This window comes from Balearica regulorum, chromosome 1, assembly GCF_011004875.1.
Source record: "Balearica regulorum gibbericeps isolate bBalReg1 chromosome 1, bBalReg1.pri, whole genome shotgun sequence".
Taxonomy (NCBI): domain Eukaryota; kingdom Metazoa; phylum Chordata; class Aves; order Gruiformes; family Gruidae; genus Balearica; species Balearica regulorum.
This window is the reverse complement of record NC_046184.1, coordinates 134,782,653-134,802,997: the sequence shown is the minus strand read 5'-3', so window position 1 is coordinate 134,802,997 and position 20,345 is coordinate 134,782,653. Positions and strand designations below refer to the sequence as shown.

At 42.0% G+C, this 20,345-nt stretch overlaps 1 protein-coding gene across 2 annotated transcripts in view; it reads right to left on the bottom strand.

Moving 5' to 3' along the window:
* The window catches only part of VEGFD (vascular endothelial growth factor D), a 30,995-nt gene extending 12,910 nt beyond the window's left edge, over positions 1 to 18,085 (bottom strand). Inside the window, exon 1 of one of the 2 annotated variants that reach the window (XR_012838897.1) lies at positions 17,449 to 18,085. Coding sequence is in view for 1 of the 2 variants with exons in the window: in XM_010308508.2 (XP_010306810.1) it covers positions 17,449 to 17,538 (90 nt within the window). In the remaining variant the exon portion in view is untranslated. The remainder of the gene's footprint in view (positions 1 to 17,448) is intronic. The other variant, XM_010308508.2, reaches the window with a different exon arrangement.
* Between the last annotated feature and the right edge of the window lie 2,260 nt (positions 18,086 to 20,345).

The following is a 20,345-nucleotide window of genomic DNA, read 5'->3' as shown; positions in this document are numbered from 1 at the left end:
ATCGCTTTTGTCCCTGAGCTGGCCAGCTACGCCAGCATGAATCCCAGGTTACCCCTATAGACAACTTGAACGAGTTCAGCTGGTGAGCACAACCAATGTGCCTTTGCAGCAAGCCACCTCGGGTGCCAAAACGGTGGTGGCAGCCACGAGACATCACTGCTGGGGCAGGTGATACAGCTGGAAGCTGCCCTAATGCACACAACAGGCAAACACAACGTTCAGTGTGCTGCAAAGTGCAAGATGCATCTGCCATTACCCATCCCGACTACCATTTGGGTCATACCCAAGTCAGCCAAAGCGGCCTCAATCCAGCCTCAGCGCTGGGGCTGTGCAGCAGTGCTAGTGCAGCCATTGCATTTTCCACCTGTGTGATGTACATGACCATTCTCCATTTCCACAGAAGAATGCTCCCTACAGAGATCTAACCCATCATTTTAAAGCTGTTACTCACTTAAAAAATACCTGTTTAACAGAAACTTAATATTGCACAGCACCCCATAACAATACTGGTTTCTTTGGCTGCTGCTTTCTGACATCTGTCTTTGTGCCTTTATCAAGGCATGGAGTGTTTGTTTCCACTGACTCACCAGATCCGCTGAAAACTGTCGCCTCCAACCCAAGTAAAAGGTTATCTTTGTGAGTGGCTGTATTGCACTGGGCTGGTGCTCTCAGTCGTACTCTCTGGTCATGCATTGACTGTACTTTTTGACTTGCAAATAAAGGGCTGCACTGCCAGGTCTCATAAATAAAACACCAGTCCTTAAAGGCAAAGCTGAAGTATGGGAAGCCGGCGATGAGGTGTGTAGCAGCCTGCAGTCTGAGCCGGTAGCAAGCGAGTGCTCTGTACAGGACTGGGGAAGGGGTGGGAAGAAGGGTCACCTATAAGAGGAACTTTTTTAGATAAGATCTGAAACCCAGGCACTGACTGCATCTGTTATTTGTTATTAAAACATCTGCGGCATTTATTTTGCAATGATACAGATGTTAGCCTGTACTTACGGGCCAAGTTCGTTTTTGGGTAATTACCTTCCACTGACATAAAATCCCCTGTGTAGTTAACTCAGAATAAGTTATTTTCTCTTCTTTTATGTCCACACAGAACATTATATTGTGCTCTAGGAAGCTGCCATGTTTCATTATAGAGATGGCTGGTTTTCATAGGTGAAGGGGTTCTCATACATTTCATATGTGGTGAAAACAGGAAAGCCCCTCTCAGTACTTATGGACAAATAGGTCAGAAGGAATGTGAATACTTAGCATCAGTAACTGAATTTCAAGATAGTTTTACAAACAATCTACCCAGAATTTTGCTGATCTAGGAGAGCTGAAATTCAGCTTGAGGTCAATGCGTCAAGACTCATTTGTTCTAAGAACCGCAGCTTATATTCACTCCCATTCACAAACCATCTCCTTGACCCTACAAAACATGCGAGTACAGGACCAGCACTGGTGTGGTAATGGGACCAAAGATACTAAAATTGAACTCCAGTAACTTTTTTCTCTCTCTTTACAGTAAAAAATATGTTCTAGCTGAATCAGCATCCAAGACTTCTAAACTAGAATGAAATTACAGCAAACCTGTAAAATGAGATGATGTAAATTAGAATACCTGCACTTCTTGTAAGGATCAGTAGTTTTGGACTAGGTTTTCCATTTCTTTTACTTAAATACCAGGAGGTTTTATTAATTATTATTATTATATGATCAAAATAAGTGTTAAACCTAAGATCAAAGAGAACAGAAAATGTATACATGCCTCCTTATGATAAGAAAAGATCTTTGGGCTTATCTAAAGCAAGGATTTGTACTGCTTTAAGGATTCTTGTCTTTTTAAAGATATACAAGTTACTTAATGTGGACTGAATACACTGAAACAAACTGACTTTATGCCTTCACAATTAGTGTTGTATAGAAAGAGAAACAAGTAGTGGAAGTAATTTTTATACCCAAAAATGCATCTCCAATAGGATTTTAAACGTGGTAATTAAAAAAACCATACCTCTGATATTGATGCATCGTAGCTATGTAGACAAAGCCTGCCTGTGTATGCAGGTTGTTCCTTCTTTACTGTTTTTCATATATTGGAAATCGGAGAAGTACAGTCTAAGGAAATGGAAGGAGCAGTGCTCATTACAGAATTCCCCCCGCAGTCATCAGAAATGTATCCTAAATAACTAAAAAAAGGTTATCCAAAACTCACATAGAGCCCTTGGGACTGAGTTATTGCTTCTTTGTCAGCTCCAGCCCTGCCCAGCATTGCCTGGGCTATTCACCCTGAAGGGAATCTGTTGCCTCTACTCTCTCCATGTTTCCTAACACCTCTCCAAGCTCTGCAGTTTGACAGGATCACCAGTTCCCTACCAGCACAATGCTAGGATAATTGTCTTCCTTCTTTCTATATTTGACTTCTTCCTGGAGGGAACAGATTTTACAGCTGATCTTATAACTTCTTCCCAGGAATCCCTAGCCAGCAAAGAATTTCCTGATGCCCTTTCCGGTAACAAGAGCAGCACTGAGATAAAGTGCAGACTCTCTGAGCACTGCTGACACTAGGCACAAGATGGTGAGCAGAAGGCGCTGCTAGATTTTAAGGGAGGGCTGAATCCCAGATAGCTGTAGGTTTTTACAGTGCGGACGTGTATTTTGTCTGTGAGTTAGCCACTCTCACCTCCCTCTCTAGCCAAGGCAAAGACACTTTTAGAGCATATTTCATTTGAAATCACCTTGAAAGTCTTCCTGCTGGCTGCCCAGCAAGCCCAGGCTCACCAGATCACAAGAGGTATTTGTGTGGTGGGTCTTTGGTCAAACAAATCTCACCACAGCTATCTGAGGTATAAAACATCTGAAGAGAAGTACCTAATTTTGTCCTAGTGTACCAAAACAGGACCAGTGAACACTGCCGTGTGTGTTTGTTTGTTTTGACTCCTTTGAGACTACTGCAATACTGCCACCTACAATGTTCTTTTAAACACTTGCTAGAGCACAAACAGAGTGTTCAGCATCTAGAAGGGCATCTCTCGTCCTTATACACTTTGACCACAGAGGTAGCTAACTACAACTTAAAAGCACCCAAAACTAAAAGCTTCAAAAATGAAAAGAATGTGGGAGGCGCATCAGCCCCACCAGCGGGGCACAGCCCTACGGCCTCGGACACCACAGACTGAACTGCTTCGGTTGAGCACTCTCCTGCTGCAGCACAGCAGCATTAATGGTGTGTGGTCATGAAATCTTTCCGAAGCATTCATTCCTGATCGTCCTGTTTTGAAAAGGACAACATCAAATGAAAACACAGAACCTCTTATGGTCTCAGATAATACCATAGATAATGTGCCATAGGGCTGCTAGCACCATGTGGATGTGGAGACCTCTTTCATGTACTGCAGTTTAAATTCAAGCCCTCTTCAGATACAGACAAACATACTGTGGGTGACTGAAAAACCCCACTTTGCGCAGCTTTGCACAGAGAGATGAATGAATGTTTCAACATGTGAAATTGGAGGAAGGCATTATGTTCAGCAGCATCCCAAACCTACCCCTCTTGTGATGATCAAGGGCTTTATCCCCTCTCAAAGTGATATCGAGTGGACAGCAGTTAAAATCAGCATTTGAACAGGAGGGGAGCTCCCCACTCAGCCACAGAGCAGGGGGAAGCATACAGAGAGGTCAAACCTGCACTGATATTTTTGGGAGATCCAGCTCATCACACAACGCAAGAGGAACAGAGCTGCCATCTGTCTGTTTCTCCTGACTGTAGTCATCTGCACATGCTACTTCCCGCTTTTCAGGTACCCCTGCCTCCCTCTTTTAGGCTTTCTCTAATAACTACAGACCTTCCGTCCACATTCCTCTCCCATTCTCCACTCTGTTCTCATCATCTTGTACTGCTCGGATCCCACTGTGCTTTTATGTTGTTTATTTTTACTCCTTTCCCCATATTCTGCCAGGCCCTTAGATTGGCCCAGATTTTAGTAGTCAGCCGGGCTGAGCCATCACCACTGTGGTAGTTGTTGGTTGTAACGGCTGCAACCTAGATGTAGAGCAGGAATTCACTGCGCTTGGTGTGGTTCACATAGGTAGCAAAATGATGATCTCTGTCCCCAGAAAGCTTAAAATACACATTAAGGGCCAGGGCAATGTCCTTTACATGCTTCTAAAATAAACAAATTACCTATGGAGCAATATCACTGGAAAGCTCCAAATGTCCTAAACTTTCAGTACCCGTAAATGTACACCCTGTAGTCAACCAAATACACAATGCTATTGCCTACAAGAAATGTTTGCGTAGAATTCATCAATAAAAAATATCAAAGTAGTTGGTTTAAGTAATTCATTCTTATCTCCTCAGCTTACTGCTGCTCTTAATGTAATTTTTCTAAGTATTGTATCTAAGAATGGATCGCATACTCAGAGATAAAAATCAGATTCATATTTAAATGAACTTGTATGTATTTCATAACAGTGACCTCTCATATATTCCAAAACTATTCTTCAACTCAAAGACGAATATCTGTTTTCCTCTATTTAGGCTATGAGCACAACCATTGACATCAGGAAATGATAACACGGGTTAGCATTGTGATTTCTGGATAATTACAACTTTTGTCCTTCCAAAAGAAACCATAATGGACTATCTATCTTCTTCCTAGTGATCTCAGATGCCAGAAAAACCCTAAAAGTAGTTAGCATTGGAAAAGAACAAGAGAAAAAGCAGTGGTACATTCAGTGGCCTTTCCCACCTTGGACACTGGCTTAAATCAGACACTGAGTTCATTACCCCGTTGATTTATGCTAGTCAAATATTTGGCTTATGCATCATGTCATACAGATGCACAATCCCACACATAGTCTGCAGTGTTCAAAGTGGGCCCCTTCTTGAGAATTAGTATTGACAATCTCCTATCAGGTGCTGCAGCTCAGCAATTTGCACTTTTTCTCCATGCTTGACAAGCTCCTAGGTTCCTTGCCTAAGAAAAAATACCCTATCCTTTTCAAACTGATGTCTGAGTGAGTCAGCCGAACCCACGTTTGCAGAACCCCTTTTTTTTTGCACATGCTGCTCTTTCCAGCCTGACACAGATGGTCTTTGCATTAATGCCGTACTTCAGGATCTCCTGGAGGTATTTTGAACAATGGAGGAAAGATGTGTAGAATACGATAGTAGAAGAAAGGCCTGCTAAAGTCCTAAATTTATTTGAGGACCTATCGCATAAACACATGCCTAGGACCCAAAATTAATTCTTTTCAAGGCCATCAGTAACTATCAGGTTTTTTATTGAAGAAAACAGATGCATGGTAAATAATATTTTGTGTACATGAGAAGGCAAAGCTAAAGGTTGATCAAAATCCGTATTTTGCTCAATCTGAGGAAAGTCCTGTTTGCATTTCACTCTGTACTCAAGCACACCCACAGACCCAGGAAATACATCCTGAAAGCTTACACAAATGACTGCTTTTCTTAAGCCCCAGCCTCGTAGTCCTTATCCACAGTGGGACATAAACCTCTGCTTAAAGCTAAACACATGTAAGAACTCTTCTGAAAAGGAATGTTTTCCTGAGTTAGGTTACAGATACTATTGTGGCAAGTGCTGCATAAATACCAATGAAAATCTTCAACATTATCACTGCATCTGGGGCCAGGATAAATGATTAAGGAACCTCTCAATAACCTTGTACTGTTTTATGATCCATCCTCTCATCAGTTAAGCAATAAAAAGAAGGTAGCAGCTTTGTCTTGCCGGGGAAAGTAGATTGTAGCTGCATAATACAGAGTGATGATTCTCTTAATGCCATTGTATCACAAACGTGGCCAAACAGGTTTAAGCGAAATTCAGACTAAATCTTTCAAAATTAACCAATCTATCTGGGTGGGGAAGTTTCATCGCAAAGTGAGGGCAGTCGGATGTCAACAAAGAGTACCGGCAGCATGTGAGGACATTTTGAACCTTTATGTGAGTGTTGTATGCTTAATGCAGCAGTAGCAGCTGCATTCAGTTCAAGAGAAGTCATGCAGAAGACAAAGACTTGACGCAACCAGAAGTTGAACTCCCCTCGTTCCAGTGCTGCCCAAAGGCTGTTCTCAGAACTAGACTCAAACCAGTTTAAATACTAGGGAGATGATTCATTGCCACATGAAAATACCAAGGAAATTTGCTGCTGTGTATGCTACACCTGAAAATAACCTCCTTTTCTTCTCTGATGCATTCCGTAAGGTGTTTTTATGACAGTGTATGAGCTGATCATAGTTATGGGCTCATGTTGCAGAGACAGAGTGCCTACAGCTCCCTGCCACCCCACGATCATTAAAAATAATAATAAAAAAATAATCTGATCCTATGGGTCATTCACCTGACTGAATATGAACTAGTTATCTAAAACTCCTATTATAGTTAATGGAGAAAAATAAGTCCATTGGGTCCATGTTCATCCCATTCTAAAGTCTGTTGGATAAACTGTGCCTCCAAACTGACTCTTTCTCTCCATTGATGCTGAAGGAGTCAGCAGACCACTATCTCAGCTGTAGTTAGGTGACCTGAATCCCACTCAACTGAGAGCAGTCAAATGAGATGAAATCCCCTCTCCTTATCCAAAGCACAAGCAATTTATGAGGGACAGCGGTTAATTTTTCTCAGGTGCACAAATACAAACAACCAAGAAGTGCAACTGCACCAAGGCCTGAAGGACCCAGGACTGGCTGAGGGTCCGCACTGGCAGCTGCCTGGACAGAGGAAAAAACTACATTCCCTGCCTCAAAGCCATGGCGTAGTTGCCCAACTGTGCTGTGGCTTGCAGCATGCAGACCGTGAGCTGATTTGGCCAGGGAACTGCAAGGGATTTTCTGTGGAAAAGTCTTGTTCTCTCTTGGCAGGAAGATAAGGCAGCTCCTGCCATTGTGAGTTCAACACAAAGATCTACACGGTATCTGAAGGTCTTTTGTTAGACCATTTTGCTGGTGAGGATGAGAAGCTTGTGTGGAGTCTCTGCAGTAAGAGGAACTCCTTTTGAGGATTTTCATCATTATTATTACTATTTTTAGCATTACTGTGGCTCTCAGGAGTATAGGGTCAGGTACAAACATAAAATAAAGAGACAACCCCTAACCTGGTGTCTACAACCAAAGTAAAAGATGAGAGAAAACAGAGGAAAGCACTCATCCAAACGGAGTACCAAGAAAACACAGAAAATATTGCTCAGAGTGGTGGGCCATGATTTTGAGATAGTAGGGGCCCAACTATTGCCAAATTTTATCATAACAAATATTGTCTATAATACAGCATCTTGTATCCTTGGGGTGTTGCATCATGAGAGAATCTTCTGCAGCTTGAAAATGTCAGGCTTGCAGGAGTGACTTACAGCCTTATTAACAAGCAACTGCATCATACCACGTCTGACACATACTAGTTTGCACTAATTTTATCATCACCATTGTATTTCATTTCTGAGAAAAGAACATCTACTTCTCAACAGCTCCACTAAAATCAGAATTTTGATTCTCTGTCAGCTATGAACTTCTGATATATGAAGTCCCATCCCTGACTGTATGCCCTCTGGGAGCATGATTATCTATGTATTATTACTGCACAAATAAGCTATTTTTAATTGTAATGAATGTGACCACAGAAAGACAAAACAATGCGCTATTTTGACTTCCTACTAATACTGTTCTCTGAAACAGATGGACTTGTCCTGGGATTCGTCAGTACCTATTGCAGGCTTTGCCATCATTATCAGAAGCGTGGATGAAGTTTTAGGAGCTTGCAGTACTTCATCCCACCTTCAAATGTTGACTGTTTAAACAAATACTTAAATCTGTTCTAATACTTAAACAAAAGTTCAAGCTCGCTCAGTGCACTGCCTTATGCAGACTGGACATTCACTTGCTCATCACAATTACAGCATCAATAATCTGGAGGGACATGATGCTTATGGTGGGGTCAAGTTTGGGTCCTGCGAGGCAGGTTTCCAGCTGTCACTTTTTTTTTGTCTTTGGTGCTTTCTCCAGTGAGAATTGTATTGAAAGCGTACAGCTATATTGTCCATGTAGAACGCAGAAAATATGCAACTGGGGTGACTTTCTTCTTTAAGAGGTTGAAAATAGCCTCAACAGTCTTTCCCCAAATATAAAATTAGTGAGGACTGTGTTATGGTTGAGAAACCCTAGGGTTGTTCATCAGACATAGTTATATGATAGTCAAAGAAGTTGGGGTTTTGGGGCTTGGAAGCGAAGTACCAGGGCGGCACTTTTTGTTTTCCAAAGCCCCCTCAGAAATCTGAGGCCTTGATTTGCCTTGCTAACCAGCTTTTCAGCTGTGCCCACTACTTCAGCATTTTCTGCAACAGCATCGAAGGGGGACTCCGTATAACTCCCACCAGCAAAAAAACACGTCAGACACGCATCACCTGGCCGTAATGCCCAGCCAGCTACTCCTGCTGTGCCTGCGGAGGAGGAAATGGTACTCTGAGTAGAAAGCTTGAAGGTCACCTCTCTACCCTCATCAGTGACTGCTGGCCCTGGTAAAGCTCAAGGATTGAAGAGCAGGCATGGGAAAAACCTTTTGCTTCCCCACCCACAGCCTAGGTGAGACCTCTCCCCTGTCTGCCTCAAGAGTTAGTGAGTGTTGGCCTGGGCCACGTACCCTCTGACGAAAGGGTGACACTGATCACACCACTTCATCCTGAAGTCCTGTGTGTCATTGCTGCTGAAAGAGAAACTGCATAGAGCCCTGTCCTGCAAGAAGAGCAGTGGAGAACGGCCAGAGCACAGACAGAAGGACTGACAGATATGTTACCTGTGGGTTTGGGAGGAAGGTAGAATGATAGAACTAATAGTTTGACCAGGTGTTGCATGAGGGGGCAGGGGATTGACAGGGAGGCATTCATCTGAGACTGTCACATTTCTCACTGATACAGACGTGATGTTTAGAGCCTCTTTTACTAAAACCTTGTCAGTAAATCATCTGACCAAGACCCAAAACTGGAGGAGAAACAACTTCTAGACTGCTCCACCTCTGACGTTCAGTGTGGTAAAAAGTTCCCTCCAGACTCCCCTCCTTTGGAGTTGGCCTCCTTGGGCTCCGCCTTATTCCAAGTGAAGACAATAGACTTAATTACTCATTTCCTAAACTTAGTGGTCAAGGTAGTGATAAAAAAAGCTTTTAGTTTAGCTGAAGATGATATGTTTTCATGAGCAAATCATATTAGCTACCCTATGATTTCAGGAGAGCAGCAGTTTTATAATTTGAATGACCTTTTCAATTAGAATAGATCATCTGTGGTGCAACAACAAACAAATCTTTTTTTCTTGCACTTTATTAGCATGCTTATATCATCAAAATCCTCAGAGATGAGACATTTTGGTTGCTCTATTCTGAACACTTGGACTGAATTAACCAAAATATTGAAAAAGAACTGAAACCAACAGAATTTTACATGATTTTGAAGTGAAGGCATAAATCTCAGATTATTTAATTTGCTTTTTCATGTCCAAAGCAACCAAAGACTGATAATATTTTATCAAAATATTTCTCACAACTATATACTTTTAGCTAGCTAGATCTTTCCACCAAAATGAGGGAGTTTTCTTTTTTTTTCAGCCAGCAAATATTTTGAGAATCAACTACAACTCTCATTAAACAAATCTTCCTTGCCACAGCCAGGTCTTTTGGCTGTCGTGGGAAATATCCTCACAGCAGCTGAAGTGTGATTTTGAAAGTAAGAACATTCACTGCACATCATTTTGTTGGCAGTGATGGAAAAGCCGAATAGGCAAATGGAAGAAAAGAGTAGGTCTACTGTCGTGTTGAGTTTCTTCCTGTTCAAGTCTAGTCATCTGCATTGAGAGTTTAATTTTAGGTCCCTCCTATGGTGATCATGCGAATTATATTTGCTTGGTCAGTGAAAGGACACAGATGGATTGTCATAAATGCCCAGGGTGGTAACTCATTGATATATGCCAAATGCTACTGACACCTTTAGGAGTCTTACAGTACATTTTCTGAGTCTCTACTTCTATGACTGTTCATATCATCTTGCATTGCTGCAATCTGTTCAGGCAGCCGTGATGCTCAGTACAGAATGCAACTAGAAACAATACGTAGCACTTACTTTATCGTACACAATGTTAGGTGCTAGTCTAACACTATGACAGGGTACATGTCACAAATAGAATGTTACATGTGTTCACAAAGAGCATATCCAATCTGTAGTCACTTTCTTTTGGTATTTGTCCATTCTTTGGAAGTCTCTGAGATTCGGACAGTGATTTTGGAATGGCTCAGTGACAGAGACCTGAATGAAAGCAGATTAATTAATTTAATACTTGAAAATATTTTTTAATATGATGAAGGTTCCTTCAGTTAGTGCTTTCATTGGTTTCTGGTTTTGCCCCAAGACACTTTAATAAATGTTTTGGAAGTGTTACTAGCCAATTGGATAGCCGGGTTTCAAAATGTCACTTCACAAAGCAAAAGCCATTGCCAATACTGAATGAACTTATGTTACCCCAGTCACATGCACACATTTTCCTGGAATTGTAATTTTTCTTAAGTGATATTTCCCTAGCAGTTCAGGAAAGTATCGTAACGTGGTTTCTGAGTCACATTGCTAATTAAAGTGAATAGTTTTGCCTGTTTGTGTGGCACATTCTGTATGTGCAATGTGACATACGATACGGTAACATGATGCAACTTTTTTGCAATTCAACCCGACTCAAATATAGTTCCCTCCCCAACTGCATGCAAATAGTGACCATGCTGCAGTCGGTGACAATGAATTCTCAAAACTTAACCCAGCACGCTTCCCATCTGAAAGCATGGCTCAGCCAAAGCCCTCCTGACATCCTGATAATAAGGAGAGCGGTCACCCCTTTCCAAACCCATGTGGTGCCCACACTGGATTGGCAAATCCTTTGCCTTCAACTGCACGTCCGTTGTACTCAGTATGACTCTGCTGAAGCGGCAAGGACCCTAGATGGCATTCTACCATTACCTGAGTGGTTGCACACTTTAAGTCACGTTTGGGGGAAAACAGAAAAAAATATGCAAAGTCCTTCAGGAAGCTGATTTTTTTTCTAAATGCAAGCAAACTAAAATACACTGCTCAGTTTTTCTGCTATTCATTGATACAGAAGCCCATATATAGGTCTTTCACAAGGACATCAAAAAAAGAACACATTCTGCTTGGTCTTCCCATGGGCAAATGGCATCTCTGCAGCTGTAGTGCAGGCACAGAGCATTTTGTCCTCGTTCCCCAAATCCCAACAAGGATTGTGAAGATTTCAAAAACATGCTGGGGAGTTAGGGAGCAGGCAGAGAAGGTGATACGGGACTGGCACATAGTGGGAGGAATAAGGAATTCCTAAGGAATAAGGGTTTCTTTAGGAAAGGTACCACATTGAGTTTACTTCCCTGCAGCAAAATATCTTGGGTCATTTTCCCCCCCCAGCAAAGCCTGGGACTACATCTCAAAGCCAAACCCAAGAAACAGAAATGGCTAATTTTGTAACTGGACTTCCTTGCCCTGAGAGAAATGTCTAAAAGAAACACAGGTCCCAGTCATTTAGTGATAACTATAAAAAGTACTGTGCAAAGTTTTTAATGGGAATAAGAATAAATGACTGTACAATAACTGTACCTTATTTATCTTTCCCAAGTACTGATACAGTGTCCACAGGAGATAGGGCACAAGAAAACCTTACTCAGTTCTAGTCTGGAGTAGGGACAGCAGAGATCAGAAAAAAAAATTGCAGACAGAAGAGCAGAGATCTCACAAGCCAGAGTTTGCACCAGTTTGGTTTTGGGGTTTTGCGTTGGTTTTTTTTTTTTTTTCCATTTTCAAGCAGGCTGTCCCTCTGTTTGCCTCCTGTGGGAGCCTGCATCAGTATGACCACAGCAGTGGTCAGAAACAACACGAGTGCCTGCAAGGGAGAAAGCACAAGTAAACTACATAAGGCAGAAACAAGCAACACTTGCTGAGCCTGCGCTGATTGCTCGTTTTGGTTGACTTGTGACTGCAAATTAACAGAAAGTTGCTCCACTGCCCTCTGAACCTGCCTTTCTGCCTTCCTTTGGTTTCACCGTTTCAGATGTGAGCCATGACTGATGTCAAAGTTTAATTAGCACTGTCTTCCTTTCCAACAACTGACTAACAGAATGAATTTCTCAAATGCTGCATCCGATTAGTCCGAACAGCCTGATGTACTTTTCAGAGCTCTGCTCTATCCTCAAACATTAGAATCCTAGCAGAGATGGACGGGACTGGAACAGCAGCTGGGAGAGATTCTTTTGCTATTTGTCACAAGCAAGAACTGCTTTTGGTAAAGTAGCAGTGTGTTAGTAGTTTCCTTTCCAAATTGATAAGAGCCAAGGACGGATGCCATGTGGCATGGCAACAATACAGAATTCTTCTCTTATCCTTCACTGTACCTTGCCAAGGTAGTAGCAGATAAGTCAGAACAAATTGGCTTTCCTCACAACCTCCCTGATAGCTTCCCACTCCTGAAGGAAAAGCACAGTCATTTCTTCAGGAATGAGGCAAGTACAGTTTCACACCTTTTTAGCTCCTCGTGCCTATCAGAGATGGTAATCACAAAGAATCAAAACAGCAGTGACAAAGCTGGGATAATAAAACACTTCTGAAAACCACAGTTTCATAATCTTTATTTAAATGACTTTGCTAACTTTGAAAGGAGGCTGGATGTGAAGATGAAAAGCCTAGTTTAAATACAGAAATTGTTTCCAACAACCTTTAGAGTTGCTTTTTCTAGCTGTTAAGCAGTTTGCTATACTTCCAGGAGTCGCCTTTGAGGAAGATAATCCATGAGATACAAGATTTGTAAGAATCTCTCTTTTCTAGAAACTAAGCAACATTTGCAAGCAGTTATTAGAGACCTATGTAGATCTATCTGAAAAAACAGTGTCAGGGGCAATTACAGAGACAAAATCTTACGTCCAGCTCTGCTGCCCAGGTTTCTTTGCAGAGCTCTGTTTTGCTTGTACAGACAGACAGAGAGCAGCTGACTCTAGGAAGGGAGAGATGCAAAGAGCTTCCTGATTCCTTCCACTCACGGCATGATGGCTCTCCAGTATTTCGCTGCCTTCCCAAGGGCAAGGCATTCTCCTCTTAGGTGGTACAGGGCCTGAGGATCATGGAGAAGTGCTGTGTCACTCTCACCAGTGGACAAGGACTACATACCAGCTGTGTTTGGAAAGTGGCTTCCACCTCTGTCCAGCTCACAGTGGCAATAGAAGACTCTTGAATCTAAGAAGATCTGTTACAGCAAAAATGACCTATCATCAAGGCTGTATTGATGTCTGGTGCAGAAATAAAAAAGCTGTGGAAAAAAGGAGTGCATGTAACAGAGAGCAGCCATGTTTACGTCCAGAGCTACGCATATCTAACCCCTTGGTCTTCTGATCAGAAAGCAGATTTCTAGTTCAGTGATACTCCTCAGGCCTATCAGCTGTGGGTTTCTCTCTAATTAACCAAATGAGAGTTCACCACAGGGAGAAGACCTCTGCAGAAACAAAAGGCTGTGAGTCTGTTATAACTTGGGCATTACCAGTTGTCCCCTTCTCTTGCCTTCCCCCCTGACACTTTATAAATAATGTAAAGGGCAGAATAGGGCAGGGAGCATTGCGACTCAAATTCTCTGAGATCAAGACCTTGCAGCCTCATTAGAGAGGCAGTTTTAGTGCTGGAAGGCAGAACCAGCTCTGACAGATCATTGGCTTTTCTTGGCAAAAAAATCGCCTCGGCTCTGATGAATATAGGACAAAGCTCTTTGCGTCTAATTTTAAAATTCTGGAAAAAGTAGCCTATGTCTGTCATTGCTGTAGGAGAGGAAAAATGTGGATGTGGAGGGGAGAGGCAGGAAAAGAGACAGTGAAGTTTGTGGTCCCCTCGCTGAGGGGTTCCAAAACGTAAGAGACTGTCAGGACAAAACTTCAACAAGGAACTTTTTAAGCGTTTCCTGATGAAAAAGAAAAAAGGGGGAAAAAAAAAAAAAAGAAAGCTCAATCTTCAGAAAACCCATGTGGAAATCTAATTGTTCACCAAGGACTTTATATGTCAGGCTGGCATCCTGAACGAACCACTGGCGTGCGAGGCAGAGGGCTTGCTGCCAGCCCGGACGTGAGTTCAGCGAAGGAGCCCTGCCTGACACCTGCGCGGCTGCGCTCTCCCAGTCGGAGGCTGCCCACCACTTCCCATCATGAGGCTGTTTTCCAGTTGTTTATAACACTGCCAGACGTTAGATGTTCGGGCTGAAACTTTCCATGCCAGATGTCTGCCTCAAAATGACTTTAATAATTTTTTGCTTTCTCTGTCAAAATGGCTTGACCACAGCTGAGGATGAAGCTCCTTCTTTATCCATGCAAAAACATTTTCTGGCAACCTCGTCTTTGCAAACGTCTGGCGTTTTCCCGCTATGGATCACAGATGTGAAGTTTTGACACCTGAGGAACCTTTGTTAGCCCGGATGTGTCTACTGCTATCTCTGCAAAAATCCACCCAAACATAAAATCCTCTGAGAGCAACAGCAGAGACATGCCAGGGTTTAGCAGCCAGACACTAAGCAGATGGGACCTGTGCTGATCCCACTCCATCCAGGAGCGAAGCAGGACATGGGTGCAGGCCACCGCAGGTCCAGCCTATGGGGCTGAGAGCTGGAGGCCTGCCATTCCTCAACTGCAGGGGTCAGGCAACCAGGGAAAGGAAGCTTCTGGATTTGCCTGTGGAAGTGGAAGGAGATGAACACTGATGGAAGAGGGCAAGACCTGGCCGAGTAGGCTAGGGAGACCAGAACTAGAAACTAGGGTCAGGAAAAGGAAAACCGGGAAGTCCTGACCACAGAGACAAAGTGAGAAGCTAGAGATGGAGGGAGGGAAGAGGTGACCATGGTCAGACACGACTGGAAAGCAAAAGGGTCTGGTAGGGCTGTCTCTGAGGAACTGGGACAGACCTCCTGAGGGTCTGAGAGAGAAGCAGGACATCCCCACCCAGGAGAAAGCAAGTGGGAAGGAGAGCCGGACATGGAGGGCACGAACGGGAGCCCAGGAGGAGAACCTAGACCCTGAGTCCTGGAGGTGAGGGAACACTGGTCAAATGCTGGGACCGGAACAGGTCAGGAATGGAGAGAGGAAGAAGGAGCTGGGCCTGATGCGCAGGGGACAACCGGTCTCGGCGTGCATATGGCGGGAAAAGGGAACCCTGTACCCAGAAGAGGATGGTGTTTCTGAAGGGTTGGGAAAAGCCAAGCACAACAGGGAGACTTGCTGTATCACAGCAGCTTGTACATAAGCTTTTTAACGTTCATGGCGTTAATTAGGATATTTGCGGAAGGGCGATAAGAGAGTATTTAAATCTTTAGCCCCGCGACACTTTATCGCGCGTGATACCACACTGACATCACTGATAGTTTAAACCATTGACAGGTTTAAAACTTCAGGTGCCCCAGGCAGAGCTCAGTGACTTGAACTCATATAACAGGGGAAAGCAGGTTGCTGGTGGTTAACCCCTCCTGGGTCTCATTAATTGTGTATTATTTCCTCCATCCTGACCTTGTGTTTTTTATCCAGGAAATACTGCCATAGATCTTAAAGAACTTTCAAAAAATAAGGTATGGTCCGTGAATGCAATACATCATTGCTGTGTTCTGCAAATTCAATTTGAGGTGCCATTGGTAAGAATAGGCATAACCCTGTGTACCATTAAACACTGTAATATGAAGGACTTTTTGTGGCATATATCCACATACATACACACACAAAAGCCCAAAGGTCATACATGCTAAAACAACCCAGAAATCTAACATACTATGTAAAACATTAAAAGAAAAATAATCAACATCTTAGCCAAAAATTTCTGTCTACACAGAAGGAGCCAGAACAAGTGGAAAACCAGGCTTTTCCTTGTGGCAATCAGCGGCCAATGCATGTGAAACACAGCCCTTTTGAGTGTGTTCTGCACGATACCTTCAGGATAGTCTTGGAAACTAACAGTGATTTGTTATTATATACAATATTCTGTGGCTAGGCTGGCTTCTGGAGAGTGGTAGCCAAATTACAATGGAAACAATTACAGATGCAGATATGTTGGATGGACAATGCTATCACACCAAATAATCTGTAAACCAGTTTGAATTAGCAAGAAGAGCTCTTGCATTTATTCTAGGCAAAGTGCATATGGTTTCAAAATTTAATTAAAAGACTAACTAGTGGTTTACTATTATGCTGAATAAAATTGGGTCCCATGTGAGGACAGAATTATCATCACTGCTAATTATACAATAGGTAGTATTCTATATTAGAAAGCACTTTCTGATTTAAATAAAGTGATTCCTACACGTAAGCAAGCAGTGATTTGTCATGCAGTTCATAAAGGTGATGTATACAAAAGTGATTACTCTGATCCTAATGCCTTCAAAGCACTGATTGCTGAGGTTGTAAATTCAAGGCTTGTGAATGGTGAGCAGGCGAAGGGGTTACTCGTTAGTCATCCTGAGGCACACACAGCTCACTACTGCTAACTCCTTGTGCTGGCAACAGCAGCCTGCAATTAAGCACAGAACTTAGCATTTCTAAAACACAGATCAACATGTAGTGCAGTTCACAGACTAGTGTGTGGTCATCTCTTGCAAGCGGGAGGTTTTCTGAACTGAAAACAAATTATTAGCTTGTTTTGCTCTGTGAGTGAAAAACAAATAATTTGTTCTGGACCACACACCGAATTAATCATTTTTGGACACACTGCACATGTAGAAACTTGTTCCAGTTTTTCTTCTGATTTTTCTAAATGATTGTCCTGGTTGTTCTCACATTGTCACAGAAAGTCAGATCTGAAAAATCCTACTCTCAAGGTGAGGCTTCAGCTTAAATTTTGTTGAATGTATTATATTCAGAAGAAAGGTTAGTTCCCAGGCAATGATGTGCTCTATTATTACTAGTTGCTGCTTATTTTAAAGTCCTGGATAACATCTCCTAATAAAACAAAAGAAAAACATTTCTCTGATTTCTGGCAAACAAGCGAACAACTGATGAACACGTGTTTTTAGAGGAAAATTTTCAATATCAGGATACTAATTCCTCTGACTCTAAATACCTGAAATTAAAAAGTGTATTTAACAAGTATTCTAAATCCTCTGGCTTGCATTTTTGTTTAGATTTTGCTTTTATTTTGCATGACTGACACTAGAAGTTGAACTTAAGAACAAAGTATACAAGTAGTACTTAACAATAACTAGTAAAAATACTTAAAATATTAAACAGCAAATATGGATTTAACTTCTTTATAGATTCTCCTTTCCTCTATGGCTGCTAAACATCTGTGAAACTAAACCATCACAAAATAAACCCAAACACCAAAACAGCAAAAAGACCACCACCTTGCACATTAAATGTATGTAATTCTGGCAATTTGAATTATTAAGAATGACAGTAAATAAAGATTACCTACCTTCACAGATCCATTCTCATAGTCAGATCCTTGCAGCAGATGTAGAAAAGAAACTATGAATATATTCACAGTTGCCCACGGTTTGTACATTCTGATGTTTAAAATCCACAGGTTACTACGCAGTCGTCGTCATACAGCTAGAGGCGTCTGTTTCGAAATGCATTTCTCTATCAGCAAGCCAGAAAAGAAAAGCTTCCAGAATTTCTCTTATAAACTCACAAAGGGATCCAACATATGAGAGTAAATATCTGGCTCTTTACTGCTCAAAACAATTGTAAGTTCATCTAGAGAATGTCATTTCTTAGAGCAGATTTTAGATGCACTTGAAAGAAAATAATGATAAGGATTTAAATAGATATGTATCTGTGTATATACACATACACGTTCACAAGTGATCAGGTATGGATTCCAGTTAATGAAATTAATATTTCTTCCATCAAGACACAAAGAGGCATTCAAAATCCATCTGTGGTCCAGAAAATGTAAGAAATCTGCTCTATTCTGTGCTCCGTGTTACAGCAGCCTTTTAAGATGGTAGTGTAATGGCCAATGTTTTGAGCTCGAGAGCTGTAATCCAACTCTGTATTAAAACTTTTTTCACAACCTTCATGGAAGCTTGCAGAAGCATGTGTCTTAAATCCGATACAGACTTTGGCAGTAACACAGTCAAATTTTGGCTCTAATCCCATTTTGTCCCTACCAATAGCATAGCAGTTTTTAAACTAACTGATGCAATCTAGACTCCCATTATTTTAAAGAAGATTACCTGAAACATGAAACTTCAGCACACGTTCTTACACAGCACACATATTTTAAGTTACTTCTTTAAAAAAAAAAAAAAAAGAGGGAGGGAGGGAGAAGAAAAGAGAAAGACTGACTTTCTTTAATGTGGTCTATCTTATGTGGCATAGGGTTTTCAGAATAGATTTTTAAAAGGGAAGTTAAAAATCTATCTTTGACAACAAAGAGGATTTTGATTTTTTTAATGAAAATTCATGAAGCTACAGATATAAAAGGAAAAAATCTATTGCAGCAAAACACAATCATTATTTCTGCCCCAAGAAATGCAAACATTTTCAGTGTATATTTCCACTGTTTAAAACCAAAATAGAGATCTAACATTTAAAATTATAACATAGACAAAGGCTGTGATAATTATGGATGTTAAATCTGTATTGCTGTACTCATGTAATACACATTGTGTTCAGGAGAGTAGTTCCATTCTTGCATGGCTTGGGGTTTGCAGAATCAGACTCTACAGCTGTTAATATAAAACAGTCACGTACCTAATATTTCAGAGCACTGGTTTCCTACCTCTGACTTCCAAGCAGTAGCTCTCTTAAATACGAGTTGTGCTTCTGTAAGTATCATTAGCTTGCATAATTTCTTCTTAAGTATTCATCACAAATGGACATTGGAGAGAAAATTATTTGAATCCAGGCATTCCAGCTGTTGTCAGTTAACAGGATCATTATGTTTTAAAAGCATAAATGTAATTGTATTATTTTTTAGCTTTGTTTTTTACCACTTGCTTTGTCAAAGCAATCTATTTCTCATTTTTTGGCTTCCTCCCCCACGCAGCCCACACTGGTTCGTACAAGGACAGCAGGAATTTCACCTCTTTGAATTGTGTATGAAGAAGCTCCTCTCTCCGTGTACCTGCTTCTCCCCCGACACCCTCCCGCATGCAGGCTGCCAGTGATATGCACACAGTTTCGCAGGCCCCACGGTCCAAGGGACAGTCTGTGTCTGTACTGTAGCTTACCATGAAAATCTTTAACTATTATTTCATTCATCATTTTAAATTAACATATTATCTAATGCTTATGCACAGTCACCTTGACCTCATTTAATGTCTCCATTTCCCTCCCGATACTGATGCCCATCTCCTTGCAGGAACTGAAACCCTCCTTGGACGCACTGCTTCAGCATAAGGGGTCAAACAAAAAGTAAGCGCTATGCTCTCAGGACTGCACGATGATAACTTTCTATTCAGTAGTTAACTGGAGGGATGTACCTGGCCATCAACAGTTCTTATTTATGGGATCATTATTTGAAACACAAACCCAGATTCAAAAAACAGGCAAGAAGCAATACACGCCCTCAGGCCTGGTGAGAGGGATACTTAGACAGCCTGTCTCCAGCACAGTTCAGGGACGAGCTGCTCTGTTCCCCTGGCAGAGCTGGTGCCAAATTTCACCAGCCAGACCAGGCACCTGGAGCAAGCCTTCCCTCCGGCCGTCAGCCAGACTGCTTCTGTCCTGCTCACAGGCATCACCTCTCCACTTCATAGCTGGCAGAAGCAAGGGAAAGCCCAGGAGCAGCACTGAGGCTTTTAAATACCAGCTATGGAATTTCTTCCGTCAGCCCAGAGAGTGTTTAAATGCTTACACAAAGCAAAACGGCTTTGGTGGGGAGAGTGAAAAGTACCTGTGGTGGTATGTTCTGCAGATCAGCAAGGAAGGCACGTTTCTGAGAACAAGAGCATAGCTCAGGTCTCTGCTCTTAAACAAGAAGGAAAGCAATTCAGTCCCAAGGGGTCTCACATCCTCAGCCTCACGGTGAGGGTGGTGATTGCCTTTCTGCCCTGGTGAGACCCACAAACCATACTTAAGGGACTCTTAGCAAACTAGCACGAGGAAATCAAGGCTGTTGGTTTTGGAAATGTTGACGGGAAACACCTCTAATATTTTATTTGTGTTTTAGTTCATCCCCATTACTTACCAAATTCAACTCTGAATTACAAATACATTTGGAAAGACCAAACTTGCATCTTTCTCAAAGCAAACCCTTCATCAGAAAAGTTCATCCAGCTCTGGCTTCAGTGGGCTTTTTGGCAGGAAGGCTGAACTGACCCTCAGGCACTGAATCAAACTCGTTTGCAAGAGCGAGTTAGA